This window comes from Pyxicephalus adspersus, chromosome 6, assembly GCF_032062135.1.
Source record: "Pyxicephalus adspersus chromosome 6, UCB_Pads_2.0, whole genome shotgun sequence".
NCBI lineage: Eukaryota > Metazoa > Chordata > Amphibia > Anura > Pyxicephalidae > Pyxicephalus > Pyxicephalus adspersus.
This window is the reverse complement of record NC_092863.1, coordinates 77615275-77639286: the sequence shown is the minus strand read 5'-3', so window position 1 is coordinate 77639286 and position 24012 is coordinate 77615275. Positions and strand designations below refer to the sequence as shown.

The 24012-nt window shown below is 38.1% G+C and overlaps 1 protein-coding gene across 2 annotated transcripts in view; it reads left to right on the top strand.

The window, feature by feature from the left end:
* Nucleotides 1-24012, top strand: part of FAM169A (family with sequence similarity 169 member A) — a 37565-nt gene that overhangs the window by 1245 nt on the left and 12308 nt on the right. For both annotated transcript variants that reach the window (XM_072416267.1, XM_072416265.1), the window contains exons 2-7: nt 14888-15024; nt 15373-15472; nt 16850-16935; nt 18064-18235; nt 19189-19368; nt 23163-23291. In XM_072416267.1, coding sequence (XP_072272368.1) covers nt 14890-15024; nt 15373-15472; nt 16850-16935; nt 18064-18235; nt 19189-19368; nt 23163-23291 — 802 coding nt within the window. In that variant the 5' untranslated portion in view covers nt 14888-14889. The remainder of the gene's footprint in view (nt 1-14887; nt 15025-15372; nt 15473-16849; nt 16936-18063; nt 18236-19188; nt 19369-23162; nt 23292-24012) is intronic.

The window sequence follows — 24012 nt, the reverse complement described above, 5'->3', positions numbered from 1 at the left end:
GGTTTAAGAGAAGAAAGACCCCAATATATTGGTGTGTATTGGGAGAAAGACCCCCATATATTGGTGTTTATTTGGTGAAGGACCCCTTTATATTGGTGTTTATTAGGAGAAAGATCCCCATATATTGATGTATAATGGAAGAACAACCCCCGTAGATTGGCGTTTATTAGGAGAAGGTCCCCTTTATATTGATGTATAATGGAAGAATGACCCCCGTAGATTGGTGTTTTTTTAGGAGAAAGGCCCCCTATATATTGGTGTTTATTTGGAGAAGGACCCCCTTACATTGATGCTCATTTGAAGGAAGACCCCCCTAAATTAGTGTGTATTAGGAGAAAGACCCTGATATATCGGTGTTTATTGGGAGAAGGACTCCTTTATATTGGTGCTCATTTAGAGAAGTACCCTTTACATTGGTGTTTATTATGACAAAATCCCCCATATATTAGTGTTTATTATCATTGGTGGTCAGTGGTAATGTCTTCTTACATTGGAACCTCTTGCACATTGAAACCTTAGTTGAGAAAGGCTATGTGTTCCTCTGGAAAGGGAAGCTGTACAGTTTGTATCTGATTCTTGTTCAGAATTTTTTGTGACTGCATTGAGAAATGTAATTTGCAAATTCCACGATCTGTTTACCCCTCTAGTTTGATTAAGTTTGGTGTCTCCTACATTCAAAAATGAAAACTAAACTTTGAAATGTGTACATGGAGCATAAGTGACATACCAATTGGTTAATATCCTCAAAAGTACATTCCTAGTGACCACAATAATTGTTCTCTGGATTCTTTCTGCGCTGTATTACATAGAACCCTGATTAGGTAAATTGAATGAATATTCTGATTTTAGCACGCTTGGAGAGTTTGCTGGAGCTCAGTTATGGGTTTCATTTGTTGCTTGGTTATTGCTTTGTTCTTGCAGAGTAACTGAGCAAAGGTTTTGGCTTGTAGGCTTCGTATAAAACATGAGAAAAGTGTGTGTATTGCAGAGGGTTTTTGAATATATTTTTTGCCCTAACATAAATAAAATGAGATACTTGTGTGGAAAGAACAGCGAAAACTCATGGCCCCAAGCCAAATTACCTATACATATCACATGTAAGCCATGTAGGGTTTACCTTAGAGTCCCAAAAAATGCAAATTCCAGTGTTGTATATCTCACCAAATGAAGTCAAAGCAGATATGTCATTGTTCATTCTACCTGTTTAGAGATCTAACAATGTTTGGGTTGACAATGTCTGTTCTGTCAGTTGCATTGGAAATGTTTGGTCGCTAAACTTTCCAGGTAGTTTATTTGTTGGGGAAGACTTTTGTTCTCCATAAACCTGCAACTTGTAAGCATAGAGGTTTAAAATAAGCTAAAATGTTAATTATTGCACTTTGACTCTACCACCACCCCGCACTTTGATAGTACTGATATGAACCTCCAGCAGGGTATTGGTCTAATACTTGTACCACATTCTTAGTCCTGTCTTCTAGCATATGTAACATAGTACAACAAGTTTACATATGATAGACAAATTCTGTTGCATGTATTAAACTTTACATTGTTGGTTTTTGCTGAGAATGAGAGCAGTTAGTCCTCAAAAATTGTAAACTGTTTGCTGTTTTTAAGACCTTTAGACCAGTGGTCGCCAACCTCTTGGACCTCATGAACCACTAAATTCATAATTTTAAATCCCACGGACCATTAATATGAATAAAAAAAAAAAAGATAAATGCATTTGTAAAATAATGATCTTCCTAATGTTGCCTGATAAGGACTAGGGAGGCTCTGATTCATTGATCAGCTCACGGGTAAGTGAAGTATTGTTAGGAGGTGCCCTCAGGGCGTAAGTACCCAGGCGATACCTCACCGCAGGAGGCCTCGCGCAGCATATTCCCCCTGGCGGCTGCGCTAACAGTAGCACTGGGGTTGCAGGATCAGTACCCTGTAGGTTGCAGCATCTCTGTGGCTGAGGTCTCCCTCAGCATCCTCTGCACTAGGGCTGCACAGCTGAAGTGAATTGAGTTGTGTGCAGCTGATTGCTGAGTAGTTCCTGCTAATCCTGGCTGTCATTGGCTGCTGGGGCTTTATAGCCTCTCTGTTCCCAGTCTGAGGTACCTGTTATAGTGTCTGCTGGGTTTACCTGTGTTGGAGTGGTTTTGTGAATTTCCTGTTGCTGACCTACACTTGTTTTCTGATTATCCATTTGATTTCTGCCTGGACCGACCTCTACTTGTGACCCTGACTCTGTTTATGCCTCACCCCTTTGTACTGCTGGATGGGCTGATTTCTTGTATTCTGACCTTGGCTAGTTTTTGGATTCCTGTCTTTTACTCTGCATGCGTAGCTCTGTACTCTACATTTAGTGGGCGCCGGGTCGGCTGCCTGCCTATCTCTAGACAGTCTCCTTTGCGCACCAAGTCCTGGAGGCAACCGAGTGCTGGGGGACCAACCAGTCTCCCGAGCCTGTGCTGGGGCTGCTATAGGCGAAGACTGCGGCAAAGATTGGGGGATTGGTGTCTGGGGAATACCGACATAGATCTGGGCCTTACAAGTATTACTATTGTTACTATTATCATTAGTTGCATTATCTTTGGTATTACTAAAGAAATGCAAAATATTTGTTTGGTTTTTCTCATTCATTATGGGTTTATTTCATTCTAATCATTCTAAGACTAAACAAAAAAAATGATAGTTATCAAAGTCAAACTATTTGATGCCATTAAATATAACAGTTAAAGAAAATACACAGTTAAGGTCATACTTACCTAAAAGAGCATCAGAGAAATAAACAAATAAAACACTTGGATGAGAACCGGTATTCGTGGAGTGGGGTGACTGTTGTAATGGAGGAAACAATACTGAGGCGTATGGCTCGGCAGCGGTTGCCTCATACAACTTAAACTACAGTGACGTCACGCTGCGTCTCTCTTGTTTTTCCGTCTCTAGTACAGTTCCTGAATTTAGTGCAATATAAAGGTGAAATTTTCATTCAGAATATAAGAATTTATTGGAATATTATTCTTGTTTTATTATATTAAAAATTGCAAATAATGTCCAACATTTTTCTGTGGACCACCAAGAATTTCTCTTGGACCACCAGTGGTCCTTGGACTACTGGTTGGTGACCACTGCTTTAGAGAACCATACTGGGGCTAGAAACCAGTGTCATGGAAGTAAAGGATGCCCTGGTTCAGTGGTCATTTGGATTAAAACAACCCTCATGGTTGGTGAGCAGTAAGAATAAATAATGGCGGAACTCCACAGATTAGTGGAAGGAGAAATATTGTCCCATTGTTGGTGTAAATGAAAGGGATAGTACCCCATCATTGGTGTGAGTAAAATAATTTGTGTTCCAAGGGTCAGTTAAAAGCAAAGGTGTAACATCTACCACCCATTTGGTGGATGTTCCACTACGTTGATAGTAAACAAAGCTTTTTATACTTCTAAAAAATACTTTTTCGTGTTGTCTTTGTCTGTTTTGAAAATATAGTATGTCCCCAACATTTTTGGAGACTATAAAACTTCTTATAAAAACAACATCCCCAAGCAAGGGGGTGAAAATATATAGAAGTATAGTAGGTCATCACCCTACTCACCCTTCTCTTTCCTCCTGTCAACATGTTCATTGCCATCACACGTGTGTGGCAGAGCGTGATTGGGTCAGAATGTTGCCCCTTTTCCTAACTTAAGTGATGCTATACACAAGATTAGAGGAAGTAGATGCCATGAAAAAAACAGGTTCCTAACATATAAAATTGAAAGAAGACTTTTAAAAACATAATAACTACAAAAATCATAGAATTCCTTTACCTTTTTTTTGTTGCCAGTTCTTTTTTTTTTTATTTGAATATATATTTACATAGTGGGGATCTTTGAAATAAGTCCCATTCCCTTTTCCTTCAAGTCCACAAGCAGGCAAATGGGAATATCTCAGGAATTAGGCTCCACACAGACAAAGTAAAGGTATGCAGTTAACCATGTTCAGATGAGAATAACAAATACCTTTATATATCCCTGGGAAGCCCCATTCCTCATATTTCCTCATTCTTTTGTAGACAAACAGGAATTGAGATTATCCCAGGAATGGGACTTCATGTGCTTTACTGGAGAACCCAAACAAGAGCGACAACAAATATTATATTTTCCTTCTGGTTTAAACTTGCATCTTGAGTGATAGCTGAAGCCATCATCTGATGATAAATGAAATTTGACGAGGTTGTGATAATTGTTTTAATTGTTTGAGTGTAACCAAAGCCAAAATGTGTGCTTTAGGAAGTAAAGGTCATTTTTATTTTATTAATAAAGTGTGCTTTTTTTAAACATGGTGGATAAAAGTGTAAGATAAGCAGTCTTTCTAGCCCACAATGAGGGACTTCTGTTTAAAAACCAAATAAAGCTAATCACAAGCACTTGTTTTATTTCTGAGTCTGGTGTCTTGTCCATTAACCACCATTCCTGCTTCCTTAGATTGTTGTATCTGTGCTCAATTGTTGTTTATTAGTTCATTTTGTAAACAGAGGACATCATCTGCAGATGGTATAAAACTATATTTAGAAAAAACTTACTCCAGCCAAAATGTTTTGTTGCCTGGTTTTGGGTAGGATGGGAAGGGTTAGCATTGCAGGGTAAAGATTCCTTATTCAGTGAGATTTAGGGTCAGTCTTTGGGGACAGTGAGGGGAAATCTAACATTCTGCTGTAATTTATGGAGCAAACATATGGGGGGCGGGGGGTTCTTGCAGTGTGCATTGGTATCAGATAAATGTGGAATTTCTACTCGCTTTGGATTAGGACAACTTCCTGATACCTCCCTAATGTCCCCATAAAATAAGCATATCTGCTTGATCTAATTTTTTTGAACCCCTCTAGTGTTATTCCCAAATGTGACTCGAGGTTGATTTTACTTGCAAAAAGCGGTAATCCCAAGTCACACTCGGGGTCGCTAAGAAACCTCACTTACCTTGTTCCTTTGGCGTCCTCCAGCCTCCTGCTCGTTCGTCCAGGTCCGCGAGCGGTGTCCTCTCTCGGTCTTCTCCCGGCGACTGCAGAGACATTCTCTGGGGTTTACCGGTGAGGTTGGTGCATGTGTTGGTGCGGACCGGAGGGGCGGCAGGAAATTCAAATAATTTTGTATTGGATTCAATAAAAAAATAACTGTATTGAGTCTAATACAAAGAATATTATATTCTTCTTAATATTAAGAATATTATATATATGATACTGTACAGTTATATTACAGGTTTCACTATTTTTATGCACCCTTTTAACAGATTTTTGTTTTGGACATATTTCGGTGAGTTATGCCTAAGAATTATAAGCCTACAATGTAAAATAAATTTCCATGCAAAAAAATTGTAACACTTTTTGCATAGAAATACGGACATAATTTGAAAGCTAGGGGGGTTAAATTCATAGACCCTTTTAATAGTGAAGTTATTCCCACGTATGCACACGGGAGTTCATTCAGTCAGAACTCCCATTTAGACACTGGTATATCCCAGCATCCTCTACTTATCTGTGCATGTACAGCTTAGTGTACTAGGAAAAGAATAAGAACAGGAAGGTAACCATGTTTTATAAAAATCCTGCCTGTTTTTAGTTTTGGAATGTGGAAGTATAGTTTCACTTTAAAAGATAACATACCTTATACTAAACGTTGGTTTCCACTGCTCAGTTTGCTATACTGACCATCATTCTATTAGTATGCAAGTATGCAGTATTTAAGGTGACCCTGTTACCAAAAAAGGCTGATTTAAGAAGTTTAATACTTTTCTGTCATATTTTTGTTGTTGTGGTGTATTGGTAAGTGTGGCCCCCACTTGGCACTATAGTCCCCTTTGATGAGACACATCAGGGGAACCACATTGCTCTGCAAAGGACCAGGGATCTAAAACACTTTGAAGTATTAGATACAAGTGTGATGCCAAATTTGTCAAAAGAAACAAAATGTGATTCTTTTCCTGCCAGGAAGGTTGTTTTTTTTTTTTTATTTTGCCAACTTATTGTGCAGTAATGTACAATAATTAGAGGCTGCAGATGACAACCCTGCATAGTTTTAAATACATCCAATGAAGGAGAAAAGAGCCCTAGCCAACTGAGCATACAATCTAACATGGGCTCATGGTATAAATATTGGTAGGAGAAACGGAACTGTGGCTAATGGTTAAGACAGGGTTAAGGGTTTATATAGAAAAACAAATTGGTATCCTCCACCAGGTAATTACCACAAATATATGCCTCATCCCCAAGCAGCATTTACAACAAATTCAATTAGAACAAAAAAAGAGCAGGCTTTTTGAGGACACACATTCAATGTCTTATGGGTGGCTTCAAAAAGTCCTGTGTTTTTGTTCTAATAAATTTGTTGTTAGGAGATGGTTACGAAAGATGGGTAGATGAGTTTGGAGAGGAAGTTTTGAGGGCTTGTATAAATGTGGTTGAAATAGGAGTAAGCCTAATAGGGCAAGATGTTAATTCTAGAGAAAGGAGGCAGCTTTCTAGAAGTCTTGGAGTCGTCTGTGTGAAGAGGTTATGAGTCAAGAGGCCATTAGTAGGTAGTTGAAGCTGCGGAGAGGGTGGTAAGGGATGTATTTATGTGTAAAGTTGGTCATGTAAGTTGGACAGGTGTTTATTCTAATAAATAATAATCCCAATATATAGTATCTTGATTTTTTTTAACAAAGTTGAAATAAATTTTGTTTATTTTCTTCAGTGATTAGCTTGTCATTTCTTTTTGTTAGGAAGGCTTAGACCTTGTCTTTTTGTTACTAATATAAAGTAAAGTTTATAAACTATAAAAATATATAATTTTATGCTGCTCAACTAGTAACAACTAGCCACTAAAGGCAAAACACAGACAGTGTTGTAATCTTGTTCTTTGCTCTCAGCATATCTAAGAACTTGACTGTATGTGCTGCAAGCATAGATCATCATCAGAGGTATTTGGCTCTGTGAAAGGGATCATGAACAGGAGATCATGGTAACTGACTGCAGGCTCCACCTAACAGCCTGTCAGTTTATATTCAGCATATTAGCACCTATAGTAATGTTATGTGTCTTCATATTGGCCTGTGACAGAGTACCTAAAATATATTTCACATTCAGTTGGATTAATCCTATGGGGGATTTCACTTTACCTCCTACTTCAGCATCAACTGTAGAATATTGGATTGCCATCACCTTCTGTTCCAGTAATTATGGTTTAATACAAACAGAGAGAGTGAATCTCCCAAGTGGGGAACAAAGATAGCAATGAACACCTGAATATGTGGGAGTTTTTAATTCTCCAAATAATTAACACTTTGCAAATTACATAAATGTAAAAATGGGAATATAGATTGTATGAAAAATACCTAACTTTCAAAGATAATATTATTTAGAGACCTTTTAAAATAGGTAAAGGGTACCACAATTTTATAATATAAAATGTATATATACAACTTTATATAATTTACCAAAAAAATATGTTTACTAATATATATTATTGTAGGAAATGGGCACATTTATTAAAACATATAATTAGTAAAAAAAACTAAATAAAATAAAAATATTTTAGAACATTTTGTATTAAAAGCACACATGAATTTGCATCTTGTATCCAATGTATTTTTCCTTTAAAGATACCCCCAAGATAAAGCCATACAAGAGAATTTTGGTTTTGGTTTTACCAGTGTTTTTTTTTTTTTTTAAATTCCAAAGTTTTGTCCAATTTTCGTTCAACAAATCTTCTCGACTCCTTTCCTTGGTGTTAGTATCTATGGTTGAATGTCATCCGATGGAGGACTGAGGATACATTATAAATTATTAGAGCTTCTGAGTTTAGAATGTATGCAGAGTAAAGGTCTCCCCCATCCTCCAGACACTGTCCGTCTCCCCCCATCGTCCTCCAGATACGGTGCCAGACCTTTTTCCCAGAGAGCACTCCATACAGAGGTATGTGAGGAGAAGAGAGTAAGGAAAGCTTTAATGAGGGCTTTAGAGTTGTAATTCTCCTTTACCTTTTCCGCAGTCCAACCGGCATGTATCACTGCACCTGCGCAGAATTCACCGTGAATTTTCACGGTGGTGAAAACCACCGTGAGCAGAATTCTCTGAATCACTGTGTCAGCGGGAAATTGTCAGTTACATTCAAATAACCGACCCTCATCAAATGTTGTCACAAGTCACGCCGCTCAAGCTGCACTTGATGACACTTCCCAAGCACAGGCTGCTCAGCCACGGTGTGTTCAGTGAGGAAAAAAGCTCTGGTTTTAACAATATGGTCACAGTTGAAAAAAATCAACAATTCACTGGTAGATTGCGAATATGGGTTTGTTCTCTTTTAATCACTCATGAGATGTCTGACTTCAAAAGCATCGTGGAAATAGAAGGTTTAAAAATGGTACAGCAACACACAATAAACCTATTCAAACTGGATTTAGTGGAAGGTGACTAAGAATTCTAACTGTCACCTGCAAGATTCTATCTTGCCATTGAGATAAAGGTTCTATAGTGGTGGGACCCTTTAAAATAATAGCGGGTTTCTCAAACCTTTAAAGAGGATATTTGTATCCCTTCTTCAATAAAATATACTTACCTGCCTGCCTGCAATTGTAATGATCAGGGGTCAGGCTCAGAGAGGCTGAAACAGCAAGCAAACAGGCGGAAGCAGTTCAGGATCAATGCACAAGCAGCGGTAGAAGATAAGGAGCAAACACAAACTTAGTCAAAGCACAAGCCGAGGTCGGTAGCCAATGGTGTAAGTTGGAGACGGAGTGCGAGGAAGAGTAGTCGTTTAAACAGCAGCCAAGGGTCGGTACACAGGTAACAGTTTGGAAAGCGCAATGTAACAATAGCAGTTAGGAAGTTCATGGAAGGGGCCAGGAAGAATAGGAAGTTCATAGGAGGGGCCAGGAGTTCAAGGGTTAGTAAGATAATAAGTATCAGGGTAACTTTGTCCAAGGAATCCAACAGAGTGCAAAAGGCAAACCCTCAAGTGGCACAGTAGACAGAGCTGCAGCCAGACACCGAAGCATCCCTGGGTTCGGATCCTGACAGCAATCTTCTAAGTGCATGTGCAGCTCAATGCAGGAAGCCATGTCACGTCAGGTATCCTGGCATCCCCTGGAGATTCCAGGACTGAATGAGCAGGTGCATGTTGATGAAGATGACTGAAGATTGACAATCCGGATTGGGAGCAAAAGAAGAGGGCACTGCTCGTGACACAGCAGGAACAGCAATCTGGTTAGGGTTTTTTATTGCAGAAGGCGCCTCACCTGACCCTTCTGCAATGAAGCACCTGTCCGATCGCAATTTTTGAAGTAGTCCTCATCAGAAGCCCTGTGACAACACAAGAGAAAAAATGAGGTATCCGTGATAGAGCACCCTTTAACAGTGACAGGATCACCACTTTTTACTTTAATGACTCCTGAAATATTAATATTGTGCACATGGGAAAATGCTGCAAGGCAAAATGAGTAATCTTGAACTGGGTAAAAATAATCATATGTCATTTAAAAAGAACAAACTATGCTGGACACATCATCCACAAATATAAAATAAATTGGTCAGTGCTAGTGATGCATATATTTTATTTTTCATGCTGCAAGCGGTAAAGATGAACTTTGAATATGATTCCCCTTGGTCAGACACTGAAATAGTAATAGACATCTCACATTGCTTACATGAATGTTAATTTAATCTGTGCATTTTTTTCATTACATACCTAGAAAATGTAGTTAATCTTGCCCAGGGAAACATTTCTAATGACTTTGCACTCATGTATTTGACACCTGTATGCAGCTTGGCAGGTAAAGGATGAGATTGAGTGGCAGTAGCCCAGGGAAATAGACTAAATATCAGCTGTTCATTCTTATCACCCCTTCCAAAGTCAAACTAATAGTTCAGAAGATGTAAAATATTGGGTAGGTATGTCTGCTTTGTGTTAATTCATTTTAATTTAAAGCTAAACTTAAGGGACATATAAATGGCACAAATTGTTGCAGCTCTTTATTCATTAACATATCAAAAGTTAAACTTTTAAAGGTAGAGATATAAAATGTTTGGATAGAGTACAGAAGTATCATTAACAATATAACTCATTTTCAGCTTTCATGTTATTATCGCAAATAATTATCACAACTTAGTTAGTTAGAGCCTAGTGTCTGCAGGAAATCTATGCTTCCTATAGGATCTAGAATAGGATTCAAGCTGTGTTTTTCCTGTTCTTGTCTAAAAAATTAATTTAATTATCTGATTGGTAAAGGCAGCTAAACTAAACATTTAGGACCCATTTAGTCCAATGTGCTGTGAGAATGTTCAAATGAGCATAACCACAAACACATAATGCAGGTTTGTTCATTGCCATTATTTCCTAAAGGTACCCCAATGCATCCATTTACCACACATGTAGTGCAATGGTTGGCATTGCCTCCACTTTTTTGTGTGGCTGTTAGGCAGTTCATTATTGCAACACACACAGTAATTCACTTGCATTTTTGCAGAGTATAGGTCTAAATGGGCCCTTAATGGTCTGCATTGCCCCTGATATGCAACCAGATTTTTGTGTTTCTTGCCTTGGAAACATGATAGAATCTGATTGGCTTCTCTATATTGTTACACATGTAAATCCAGTTTTTGACACTTAGATAACTGAAGCTTTAACATAAAAATATTCCTCCTCTAGCATTTCTAGTGATCTAGCTTCAGGAAAATATGCTGTCAGAGAATTCTGCCATAGCAATGTAGGTCAGGGGATGCCAGTTTCTTGATACGGATAAACAGGATTATGCTATTTGCCATCAGATTAAGTCCGGAAATGTTGACAGCACACAAGTTGTAAGAGCACGATGCTGGTAAACTATACATATTTTATCTTATCATCACAATCTACACAATAGATTACCTGTATTGTGACTTTTATTATATTTAGTAATGTAAACATTGCAGTGTGCAACATGTGACAATCAGTTGATAATGATTTGGATGATCCAAACACTAAATTCATGACTCTAAAATAGATGTAAACCCCACCTAGATGAGATTTAAAGGCACTGGTAAAAGTAACACTATTATTTATTTATAGCATATATAATTTTTGTTATAAAAAATTTAAACATGTTTAAATGGTGGTTCTGCTCAGCAGCTTGCATACTTCCTAAAGAACCTGTGTCTAAATATTTTAGGGAGGGCGGCAGACCCTACTGAACTGCACCCATTCATTTTTTTTTACATCTAACATGTCACCTGTAGCCAGGGTTCAGAGTATGAGAGTGTTTAGGGAGAAGTGATGATGTTGTGGGCAGGAATAATAAGTATGTTGCTTAGTTACTAAGTTAAAAAAAAAAAAAAATTATATCCATACCCTGGGCTGGATGGGCCCACCCATATGTTTTAGGGCTCCCGGAAATGGTTTGTATTTTCTGACTTTTCTGTTTGGTATGGAAAGCTGGATTGTTAGGGTCTTTGAGTGTGACCAGGGAAAAAGAGTGAGAGGGTTTCTCTGGTCCACCGGACTCATGAAGTCAGGTGAAGCACAGGTGTGCCATTTAATCAGGCAGCGTTATGCTGTCAGGTGCTCAGTGTGTTCTCAAAGCTGGGAGGTAATAGAGCTCCACAAGACTATATGTGAGTTTTTGCTATAATATATGAAAGGTGTCTGTATTAATGATTTGTTTTAGTCAGTCAGGGAATTGAGTAAGCCAGTTAGTTGCTTAGCCATGCCACCATTGTTTTGTTGTTGCATTTGCTGCAAAAAAGATACAGGCCGGAGCCTGTGTGAAATTTTACCTAGAAGCCTGCTCATGTCTCATGTTTTGACCACTCTGACACCCCTTGTTACGGGCAGTCCCACAAAATATAGATTTTCCATGCAAAAAGCGGTAATCCCGAGTCACACTCGGGGTCACTAAAAATCAATAAAAAACCCACTTACCTTGTTTCTTTGGCATCCCCCGGCATCCTTCTTGTCCCTGCAGGTCCTCCCGTGGCATCCTCCTTCTTTAATCTTCTCCCTGCGTGTGCAGAGACGTTTTCCGGGGTTTCCCGGTGACTTCAGTGCATGCGTCGGTTCATGCGGGAGGCGCGGTGGGAAATTCAAATGATTTTGTATTTGTATCCAATACCCAAAGAAATGTTTATATTATATATAAATAATTATATGCTATAATTTTTTTAACAGATTTTTGTGTTTTTTTTATTTAAAGTTTATTAATAAATTTAAAAAATATTGGACATATTTCGGTGAGTTATGTCTAAGAATTATAAACCCACAATGTAAAATAAATTTCCATGCAAAAAAACGCTTTTTGCATGAAAATACGGACAGAATTAGAACGCTAGGGGGGTTAAATATCTCATGGTTGCTGGTGCAAGGCAGACTGGTCTCAATATTTTAGAAAAAAATGATCTGCTGGGATTTTCACACACAACCATCTTTAGAGTTTTACAGAAAATAGTCTAAAAAGGTGAAAATATCCAGTGAGTGGCTGGGTGAAAATGCCTTGATAATGCCAAAAGTTGGAGGAGAATGGCCAGATTGGTTCAAGTTGGTGTAAAGGCAAAAGTAACTCAAATAACCGTTTTATGCAGAAGAGCATCTATGAATTCACAACATGGTAAACCTGGAAGCAGAAGGGGTGCAGCAAGGCCACACTCATGGAATTTTGAACCATTGTAGTTCATTTGAGGCTGTGATAGTAAATTTTTAAATAAAACGTTTTTATTTTCATTACACACCATATTTTAGACCCAGTGGGCCTGATTTATTAAAGATCCCCAAGGCTGGAGAGGATACATTTAATCAGTGAATCTGGGTGATCCAGCAAACCTGAAGTGGGTCAGGTCCAAGTTTCTGAAAATTTGCTAGCAAATAGCAAATTACTTTAAAGAAATCCATTCCAGGTTTGCTGAACCCCTCAGCTTCACTGATGTGATATCGGTATGGGTCGGATACGCAAAGTGAGCCCAAGTCGGGGGATTGTGGAGATAGGACAGGGGGAACCAAGGAAGGCTAAAGGAATAGGCAAAGTAGGTGGGAAGCAGGAGGGGCGTAGAAGAAAAAAATGGGGTGAGCAGGGTGTTGTGCTTCGGTCCAAGAGTCTGTCTTAGTGTCTGTTATGATGCTGGTTAATTTCTCGTTGATCATGAAGACATTTAGTCTAGATTCAACCTCCCCAAACGCTACATGGTAGGCCCTCCAGGCCTTGCTGATTGCTTGCTGGGCTGCTAGGAAAACGAAGGCTGCCAGTTTCCTGGAGGCCTGAGGTAGCACAAAGGTGTATGAGAGCCTGCCAGGAGTGAGGGATTTGGGTTACTTTAAACAGGTCACATCAAACATTTTGCTCATTCATGTATTTAGTAGCGATAGGTAGTTCCCCAGTCTTTGCTGGATTTGTGTTCTCAATGCCTGCACCAAGTTTGAATGAAGCTTGTATTTCATATTTTTAGGCAGTCACACAGGGTACATTTTTGTTTTATTTGGACATTCTTTTCCACTTCAATATCCGTTCTGCATGAGTGTTTTAATGAGTGCATTTGCTCAAGGCTTTATAGAGCTTGTTCATCCAGGCAGAATCACTGCTGGCCTATCAGAGCTCATCTGGCGAGGGACACAGATGCTGTGACATACATATGAACTGACAGATCAGAGGACACGGAAAACATTCAACCACTAGGATTGGTAGAATGGGGGGGGAAGATATACAATCATAACAGCTCAGAACCAGGAAATATTGCACACCTTATTCTAACACTGATCTGGTTGTTGTTAATGTAATGCCATTCACCAGCAGGCATCTTTCTCGTAAAATATTTTTAGCTACTGAATCTATCACACCAATATTCTACTGAGCATTTATTAACTGTAAATGGGGAAAATATGTTTTTACCTTTTTAGTCCTCCTGGTAAGTGGCAAGCATTTAGAGTATTCGCTAAATCATGCTTCTGTGTGTGTGTGTGTGTGTGTTTTTTTTTTTTGTGTGTAAAAATGCATTGGAATGTCAAATAAAGCCACCCTGATTTACACATAATGTAAAATTGAACCAGCAGGCAGACCTCAGATCAGATCAGGAGTTCTACCAATATGTGAGGTAGGTAGGTGGATGAGGTCCATTTAGTGGCTCTGTCATTTTATTCCCCCAAGCCCCCTGTCTAAAAATGAAGAAACAACACAAAATCCTGTTTGCAAAATTGCTTTGATCTGTTGTCCAAAATTGAGCAGCACTAGTGAACCCATTGATATCAGCTTGCCTTATCTCACTTTTTTGCCAGGATTAGTATGGAAGTTTATAGGCTAAAACTTACAAACTTCTTCCCAAATATGTAATTCTTGAAGCTCTGAACCTTTGGCTCAGGAAGGGTTTACTTGCAGGGCTGTTGTTACGGCATTCTCAATCATTTACAGCAAAGCTTATCGAAAGCTGTCAGGAACAATGAGGCATGTGCATAAATGTAATAAATGTTAACATTTCAGGTGACATTCTGATGACTGTAAAGACAGCATGAAAAAAAGAAACCATTAGTTTAAAACAGCTAAATTCATTGCAAGTGAATATAAAAGGTGTACAAAGTAGAAAAGCCTGTCCCCTGCAAGAAAAAGGCCCTTGCTCTCTGTCTGGAGACATCAGCCATTCAATCCTTCTACTGAGAAGCAGCAGAACGCTTCTTATTTGCTAAATGGAGAAAATACTGCTTGTACAAAAAGTGAGCAAGGGTCACAATTTTTGTTTTAATACTGATGAAATGTATTTAGTTGATATAAGCTAAAATTTCAAGTTGGCATTAAGTACGATTTTTAGTGTTCATGGAGATTTTTAGTGGGGAAAAAAGCTCATTAATCTATCTCCTCCTTCTTGCTTGTTTACAATCATAAAATGTAGAACCCAAATAATAATGAATTTTTCTGTTCTTTATGCTATTTAAGGCATGGCCTTCCCTGTTGATATTTTGGATAACTGCAGTCATGATGAACTGGAAAATTTGTCAGAAGATTATTTGTCATACTTAAGATGTGCTGATCCTGATAACCCGGAGTACTTCAGCCTGCGAGATGGAAGAGAGGTAATCATTTTTGAATAGCGAATTTCACACAGCAGAGTTTCTGCAGTCTGTATAAAAAGAATGAACCTAATAGCACATTGGGTATCTGAAACTGAAATAGAAACTTAACATATGTTATGTTACTTCAGTCTTGGTAGGCTTTGTGCATGAGCATTCAGTTACAAAGACCAGTCACTGCTGCTCCTTTTCTTTCTGTTGGATGACTGGTCTGGTATTTGCTCTCTTCTTGTAATCTTCTGCACACATCCTGTATGTGCAGTAATTGTACAATTGCAGCAAGGCATAACCACACAGCACTAATATTTGGTTCAATACTTTCATGTAATAAGTTTTTTTTTTTCTTTCCAGGTGCCAATTATTCTCTCCACAGTAGGGTATGTTCCTCTCTATGGAGGAGATTATACACAAAAACTCTTGGCTCTGTTTGCACCTGAGGATACACTGACAGGTAGGATAATAAACTAGCAGATCTACAATGATAAGCTTAACTTTACCATCCTATTGTGTGTTACTTGCCCCACCTCCTAGATTGTAAGCTCTTCAGAGCAGGGTCCTCTCCTCCTGTGCCACTGTCTGTATTTGTCTGTCATTTGCAACCCCTATTTAATGTACAGCGCTGCATAATATGTTGCTGCTATATAAATCCTGTTTAATAATAAATAAAAAAAAAATCTTGATATCACAAGAGAATCACAGTATGGTTACTCATCTGTATGAAACCCCCCACCAAGAGCCTTTTCCCTTTCCCCCATCTAAGTGCCTCATCCTCCTTGCAACATGTTTTTTTGTTTCTTTGTTATATTCCTGATGTACTCATCCTTCCCCCCTATTGTTTGTACTTTTCCTTTGTCTGCTCAATAAAAACATTAAAATATTAAATAGAGGATCTAGTTAAAAATGTATTCAAATGTTTTTAGTTAATAATATGGTATTGTATTAAGTGGCTTAGCTTATTTCTTCTGAAGAGTTGAAATAATATGTTCTAGATCTTTTTTTTAAATTTGACCTTTTCTATTGACAGCTTGCTATATCATAATAAAGGAGTCTTGCTGTTTTGTTTGGTATTAATAGATTCTTTAGGCAGTTCTACTGAAGATGAGATGGATATTTTGGCCCTGGAATTTAAATGCATGGATCACTGTAATTCCTATGATTGGACCTAATCCACAGTTCAGATGTAACTGTAGTTTAGGGTTTTTATGGAGGTGAAGGAGTAAGGTTGGGTACACACGTGCAATAACTGTTGTTGGAAAGGATCTTTCGCCTTTCTTTCCACTGGCAAAAGAGTGCACTATGCATGAGCGAGTGTTGTCTCATCAGAGTGACACCCCGCTGCGCTCTCTTCCTTCATTTTCATTATGATTGTTCCTTGTTTTGTCGTTTGTGGATCCGCCAGGATGGTCGGAATGATGGAAACGTACACACTCCAGATTCATGTCCGATATCAGCCCTGAGGCGATTATCAGATGAGAATTATCTGACTTGTGTACATTCGCATCATTCCGACGACCATCCTGGCAGATCCACGGACAACAAACAAGGAACGATCATAATGAAAACAGGAGGGATCTGTCTTTATAATTCTGCTGAGCAGTAAGAAGCAAGGGTTCAGAAAAAACTCCTGTAAAATTGGTAATTTTTTTGAAGATGTGTACAAATAAAATGGCAGGCTATTTTTTAATATTATTATTATTATTATTATTAATAATAATAATAATAATAATAATAATTATTATTATTATTATCATTACTAACTGTGTTAAGTGAATGCAAGACTTTGCCAGTTTACAACTTCTGTTTTCTAACTTTTACTATTCTTCTATAGCTGTGGCTCTGTATCTTGCTCATCATTGGTGGACAATCGAGGATACAGTTAGGACCTCCAAACCATCTCGGGATGGCCTGCAGCAGGTAAAGGCTTGAATAATGCTTAAACACCTATGGACACAGTTCCTTGGCTGGAAAAAGTTCCATGTAACCAATTGTTCTTGGAATTCAATGGAAAATATAAGTGGATGGGATGGAAATTGTGGCTCAAATACATAAATTTGGTGCTGGAAAAAGAAAAATATGTTAACATAAAAACTAATTCAGTTAAATAAGCACAAGTCAAAACCCCTACCTCTCTCCCTCAACAAAACTCACATTAAATTAGGAATGTGATTATTCATTTAATTGATATTTCTGCTGCACCAACAAAAGGCCCACATTATATTATCTGTTTGATGCTGTATTTTGGGTTTAATGTAGATTCTGTGTGGATACTTCAGAATAATATCATGAAGCAAGGTGTTCTCTCTATAATCTCCATACATTTTGTGTTTTAAAATTGGGAACCATCACCTTTCCACATTCACTATCTTTGTTTTTCAGGTGAGTGGCAATGAAATAAACAAATAATTGAATAAACAAACAATAAATTGAAACATTATCCAAAAAATATGAAAAACACTCGTCAAACTTCACAATGTGGTGTGTAAACTGACTCAAAAGACATAGCATACTTGCTGGATGGAATATTAATTCCTTTTCACAATTTTTGGCAGTCTTGAAGAAAGGCAAACAGCATTTTTTAGGTTATTTATGTCCGAGGTAGGCAATTCATTAAAATTCCTACTTAAATCAAAACAAACTAATGAAAAATGCTATAGGTATTTTGAACACATTCCCATTGACTTCCATTCTAACATAAATGTGAGTCAGAAGCAGGTAAAAAGCGCAGGTGTTGTTTCTGAATCCAGACAATCACAACACCTGAACATCAGTATGAATGGTCCATTACAATGTATATCACACCTCGGCATTGTCTGGTTGCTCAGAAAAAAATTCCAGCATTGTGAACAATTTTATCGTTAGCACAGCAATATTTCTAGTCTGCGTTCGCACATAACTGCATTTTTAACAAATAAATAGGTGAATTTTTTTTTTAAATAGAGAATGCTGCACCTTGAAATGGAAAATATTTTGCACTGATTCTTTGTTAAATCCTTGCAGGAGATGAAGTATAATATCTAGCATGTTTGTCTCTTCTCTATGCAGGTCCGGACTCTTGGAGAAAGAGTAGTTCTTTATGTACTAAACCGAATTATTTATAGAAAGAAAGAGATGGAGCGGGACGAGGTCCCTTTTCTCTGTCACAGCAGCTCAGATTATGCCAAAATTCTGTGGAGGGAGGGGGAAGCAATTGGATTTTATTCTGTCAAGCCTGCAGGTCAGTTGTTTTTTATGCGTTCTTCAACAAAAGTTATTTTTAAAATTCCTGAGTAGTAGAATTGCTTTAAAGCTGCTAGTTAAGGGGCTACTCAGCAAAATATATAAAGCTCACCATATAAATTGCAGTCTGGTTGTAAAATTCCACTAATTAATAATTAGTAATTAATGTGTATCCAGTCCAGTCTAGTTGTTAGATTGTACAGTCAGACTGTAAAGTGTGTGGTCAGCTGTAGGATACTGTTACCTGCCAAAGGTGTTTTTGCTTTTGATCTTCAAGTTTTACATTCTGAGATATATACAGTTTAATTGCAGCCTGGAGTCCAGGTCATTTCTCTAATACCAATTACGTACTGTTCCTGCTGCTTCTTTCTTTTCCAGTTTTAAGCTTTCCTTAACAGAGATTGTATAGGGCTGAAAGCAAATACCTACATAACTTGCATTTAAAAAAAACATTGAGAAATGCATTATTAAATATAGAAAACTTTGCACAAATGTAAAAAGTAACTTAGAAAATTGGTGGTAGAAAAGGTGGCCACATAACGGTCCGGTTTATTCATTTTTTTCTTTAAATGTATATTATAGTTCTACTTTGTGATAATTTTAGTAGAAGGACAACTTAGACTTCCTTACCTTTTCCTAGCTTCTTGATAATTGCACATTGGATCTGATTTATTAAAGCTCTCCAAAACTATAATGCTCCCAGGCTTGGGAAGATAGACTATCATAGGAAAACCTGGGTGACCCAGCAAACCTGGAATAATTCTGGTCCAGGATTGAAAACATTTGTCAGCTAATGATTTTTAAGAAATCTCCTCTAGGTTTGCTAGATCACCCAGATTCTCCCATGATAATTTTTTTCAGCCTTAGTGCACTGTAATAAATCATTCCTATTGTGCAAAAAGTCTTTAGCTCTATCAGGTATTATTGCATTCTGTTTTTTTTTTCTTACAGGAAGTATATGTCACATGTATCTTACTCAAAGGTACACGCTTCCAGTCCTGAACACCATGTTTGTTAGGAAGCGATTCCAAGGTGAAAATTTTGCTTTGCAAATGCTGGAAGATTATGTGGACTCCTTTACAGAAGAAACACTTGGCCTGAGGTATCCCCTATCACCTACAGTGCATGCAGGTATGTAGGTGTCCTTTAGCCACAGTGAATCTAGTTCTTAAAATATTCATGTCTATCTGAATAGCTTTGGACCTTATGTTCATTTTTTATTACAGCTTTACAAAATGAATCTATTCATTATAAAAACAGAACATGTTACCTGGTGGAGAAGTTTTAGAGGGAATTAAAGTGTATGATTCTGTATGAGGTGTCCCTTTATACCAATTTCTACTTAAAGTCCCTCTCTGGGGGGAAATAACTCATCCCATAGACTTTTTTCCTTAACTTCAGGTCCCTTTCTAGTGCCATTTCCTGGATATGGGGTTGTTGCCCATACCAGGTGGAGTCTGAAAGTCCCCTTGTAATGATGTTTTGCTTTTCTGGAAGTTGAGAGAACCCTTCCCCTGGAGCCATGAACTGCCAAGTGTTTGCGATACACAGTGAGTGACATGGGCCCTATCATGGAAATAATATTTGACCACAAGTTTATGTGAATAAAAACCGGTATTAGATTATATTTTCAAACCAGAAGTTTGTCATTGGGGTCAAAAGGTAACTGTAGGCAGGGGTTAGATTTTTCCTGGAGTTCTGCTTTAAAGCATGCAAAATGGCATGCCAAAAATGCTTTTGCCAGGCGAAGGGTAGCAACTTGTCAGCCAACAAGCATTGTCATCCTGCAGCAGGAAGTGGTGTAACTGGCAGGATTTAAATATTGGATTGCCAAAAAAAGCTGGCATTGAAAATATCCAAATACATATAAACTAAATACCACATCAACCTAACAACTGACCCAAACATTGATGAACATGATGGTAAACCCCTTCAGTATGGTAATGGTTATTCTTTAACCTCTCAGCACCTACTCCTCTGCTTATTTCTTATATGAAATAATCTCTCAGCTTTCAGGACCCAGCACATTTTCATTAATCCCTTAGCTGCCATTTCCCAGTTTAGTGAAATTAAAAGGTTGGATTTGTATAATAGGTGCAATAAAATTGAATGAAAACAAAAAAAAAGAAACAACAGAAACAAGCTACAAGAGCTTTGAATGTGGTGCTGAATACTCCACATGGCCTGTGCTTCATGAATGGGTTGTAAAATATTGCCTGTGGTGTGTGTAACCCAGCAAGGTGTATATAAATATCTTCTCTCCATTATAAATCTGCTTATCGTTGCATTACTCATACAGATGATAGTGATCCTTTAATAAAGCAGATTACTGGAAGACAACATAACTGGCTTCCTCATCGGCCTCACTTTGTACAGATGTATTTTTTTAGTAATTCATTTTTTCTGATACATAAAGACTCTGCCTGGTCTTTATGCTGTTTAAGGTCACTGAAAGGGGTTTACACGTCTTTTAGTGTATCAAATGATTCATATGATTGTTAACTTTATGCTTGCCTAAAGCGTAACCATGTACTGGGAGATATGAGAATGATTTGGGTTTCTATGGAAACAGCCATTGTGCCCGGTGTCTGCTGAGGCCTCTGTGCTGTGTATTTTTAACCTTGTCTCAGTGGAGGGTTTTGTATCTTCCTGCTGCTATGTTATGCAGGGATGTCCTAAATATACAACAAGCCTATTTTCTTAGAATGTGTGGAAACCCTGGGAAATAATAAGTTTAGGGACAAAGTGAATGTTCCTGTATAGAACCACTGAGCTCTGTAAATTCTGTTAAGCCGGTATCTATCTTTCTGATAGTCCTATAAATAGAGTTTTTATTGCTTAGAATAAAAGCAGTGCCGGTTCTGTGCATTTAAGGGTTTAACATCTTTAGTGTTTGCTAACCCAGTAGACTTTAATTATTGCAGTAGGTGGATTTTGTATTATAAAAGTAGTGCCTACTTCCTGTCCTCACCATTTAATATACACTGATTAGCCCAAAACTGTAGAAGCATGGATTCTACAAGATCTTTAAAGACAGACATAGGGAGGTGCAAAGTGTTCTGCTGAATGGGGGACCCAAACCCTACTCAGCCACAAGGGGCTCTTAAGCCCCAAATCAGTTTTGCCAAGGGACCCAGTGTTGACCTAATCCATCGATGCTTCGAAGATGTCTTTTGCATCCTATGTGTCCTGTTAGCAACACATCCTTAAAATCACACTGTCTCTGTTGGCCTGCCTTCCATAGTGCATTCTGCTGCTATATCTTCCACAGGTAAAGGGTTGAAATGCACTGGGCGTTCCACAAGATCTTCCAATGTGACTGATCAGACTAAGCCAACTTTTTCCATGGTCCACTTCCCGTACTTATGTGCCTGTTGAAAGAACACTTGGTGGTGCACAGAGCTAGTAAGAGTAGTCCCAAATGCAGCAAGTTGGATGCTCTGTGTATTCCGATACCATCCGGTCATGGTCAACAAGTTCTCTGGCAACCTGTGCTATATTAGCCAGATCAGACAATATTCCACCCCACACACGCATCAATAAGCTTTGGGTACCAAGTATCTTTTCTTCAATTCAATGGTTGTCCTTCTATGGGCCACTTTAGCTGTTTTGGGTATGCCCTGACCCAGGCACTTCACCATGTGGTCTTTTTTAAAGTTGCTCAGATCCTTACACCTGCCCGTTTTTCTTGCTTCCAGCATATCACATTCAGAAATTGACTATTTTCTTCTTGCCTAAAATATCCCAGCTTTTGTTAGATGCCATTGTAACAAGATAATCAATGTTATGTACTTCACCTGTCAGAGGTTTTAATGTTTTGGCTGATTGGTGCATAAGAGATCTCTGCCCAGAGTCTGCTTTGTGTAACAAGACAAACAGGGCAGCTGTTAATGTTCAACAGGACTTCACACCTGTTCCTGTTATTGTGCTGTGATCCTTTCTCCAGCAGACTGCAAAACCACTTTTCTCATTTCCTCCATTACAGTAAATAAGGGGTCTAGACAAAAGCAAAGCAAAATGCATCTCTCAGAGAAAAAGGGCCTGCATTTCAAATGCATGCTATTTACTAGTTCGATAAAATCAAATAAAAAGTAGACGTTATGATGTATCATGCCTAAGTGCTTCAAAATAAATTAAGATGTGTGACATGTGAGATACCAAAAAAAATGAATATGTTCCAATTCAAAATTCAGACATTGCATTTCAGATAATATTGAAATGGCAAGAAAAGTGGGAATCCTTTATAATGGCTCTAGCAGATCCAGGAACTCAAAAAACAAACTGCACCAAAACAGTGTCTCAGAAATGTAAGAAACCATCTGTTAGTTTAAAGATGAACTCTTATCTATAACTGAAGGCTGAAAAGGCTTATTTACCATACTGAAAATTTACTGGGAGCTCACAATGTGCATCAAAAACTTCAATAAACCATATTAAGCCTACCTTTTATAATGGCCAAAGGACACCCAGCATCATCTAGCCTGTCCCTCCCATTTTTACAAATCCTCTGCATTACTCGGGGATGTTACTCAGAGCAGTCTTCATGCCAGTGCAGTCTGCCTAGAAAGGCCCAGTCCTCAAGACCACCCACCAATTAAGAGTTATATTTACATAACTCTTTCTTCGAATCAGCACACTGCATGAAATAATGCTGAGGTCTCTCCAGCCATGATCTACCTGAATTTATTAGATTTTATATTTAGATTTATTAGAGAACCCAATGATAATGTCACTAGGTTGGCTATAAGGTATATAATAAAAACAGAAATGTTTTATTCTAAAAGAATGTTGATTGAGGAGGGAATACCCAGATAAGGCAATAGAGAATAATAACTATTTTTTTAATCCCTTTTGCTATTCTTTCCTTTCCTGAGAAGTGTAATTAACTGTTTTTATTTTGTGACCCATCATTCTTTATTTTATAGCCTGCAAGCAATATTTACATAAATACCCCGGAGATCAAGAGCTGCTGTGGGAAGTGGAAGGCGTAGGTCACTGGTTCCAAAGAACCCTTATTTCCAATATACTCAAGAGAGAAGCACCAGGATTATCAGGTAAGTTATAAAGGCTGTGTATAATATACATATATTTAATGTCACTATGATCTTTATTATTTGCTTTATCACAGTAAATGTGAAATACAGCTCCATTGTGTTACAAAAATTATAAAAGTGTTATTATATATTGTTGTAAAATGCAGTGTATCCACAATGTCAGATAACATGTTACAAGAACAACAAAAGTTGTAAGTGAATTTAAACATGCTTGGGATGAATATTGGTCTATTGTCAGACCAAAAACAAAGCACAAAACTCAATGGACCACTTGGTAATTTTTTACCATCACACCTAACATCTGTGGAGTTGAACTGATTTTTCCATCCACCTTTGTCTAGTTCAGTGATCAAAAAATGAGTACAGTAATAACTGAAACTGTATGTATAGGTTTGGGGTCTCAACAAAGACCAGCAGATATGAGGTGTCCCAATTTAGGTTAGATTTATTGCGGTGCTGGGAAAGCAAGTAGTATACAATGATATACTCAGCAAGGTCTCTATCTAACAGCATACATCTATCTAAAATAGGTATGAAGAATTTCCCTCCCAGCTCCCAGGGGCCTCTCCTTTGCAAAGGGATCCCCTAATCTCAGTCCCAAAATGGTACATAGTCCAGCAAGAGTTAATGAGGTGGTATTGGTGCTGAACAGTTCACCTGTACCGTATTTTTCGTCGTATAAGACGCACTTTTTCTTCCCCAAAACGGGGGGGGGGGGGGG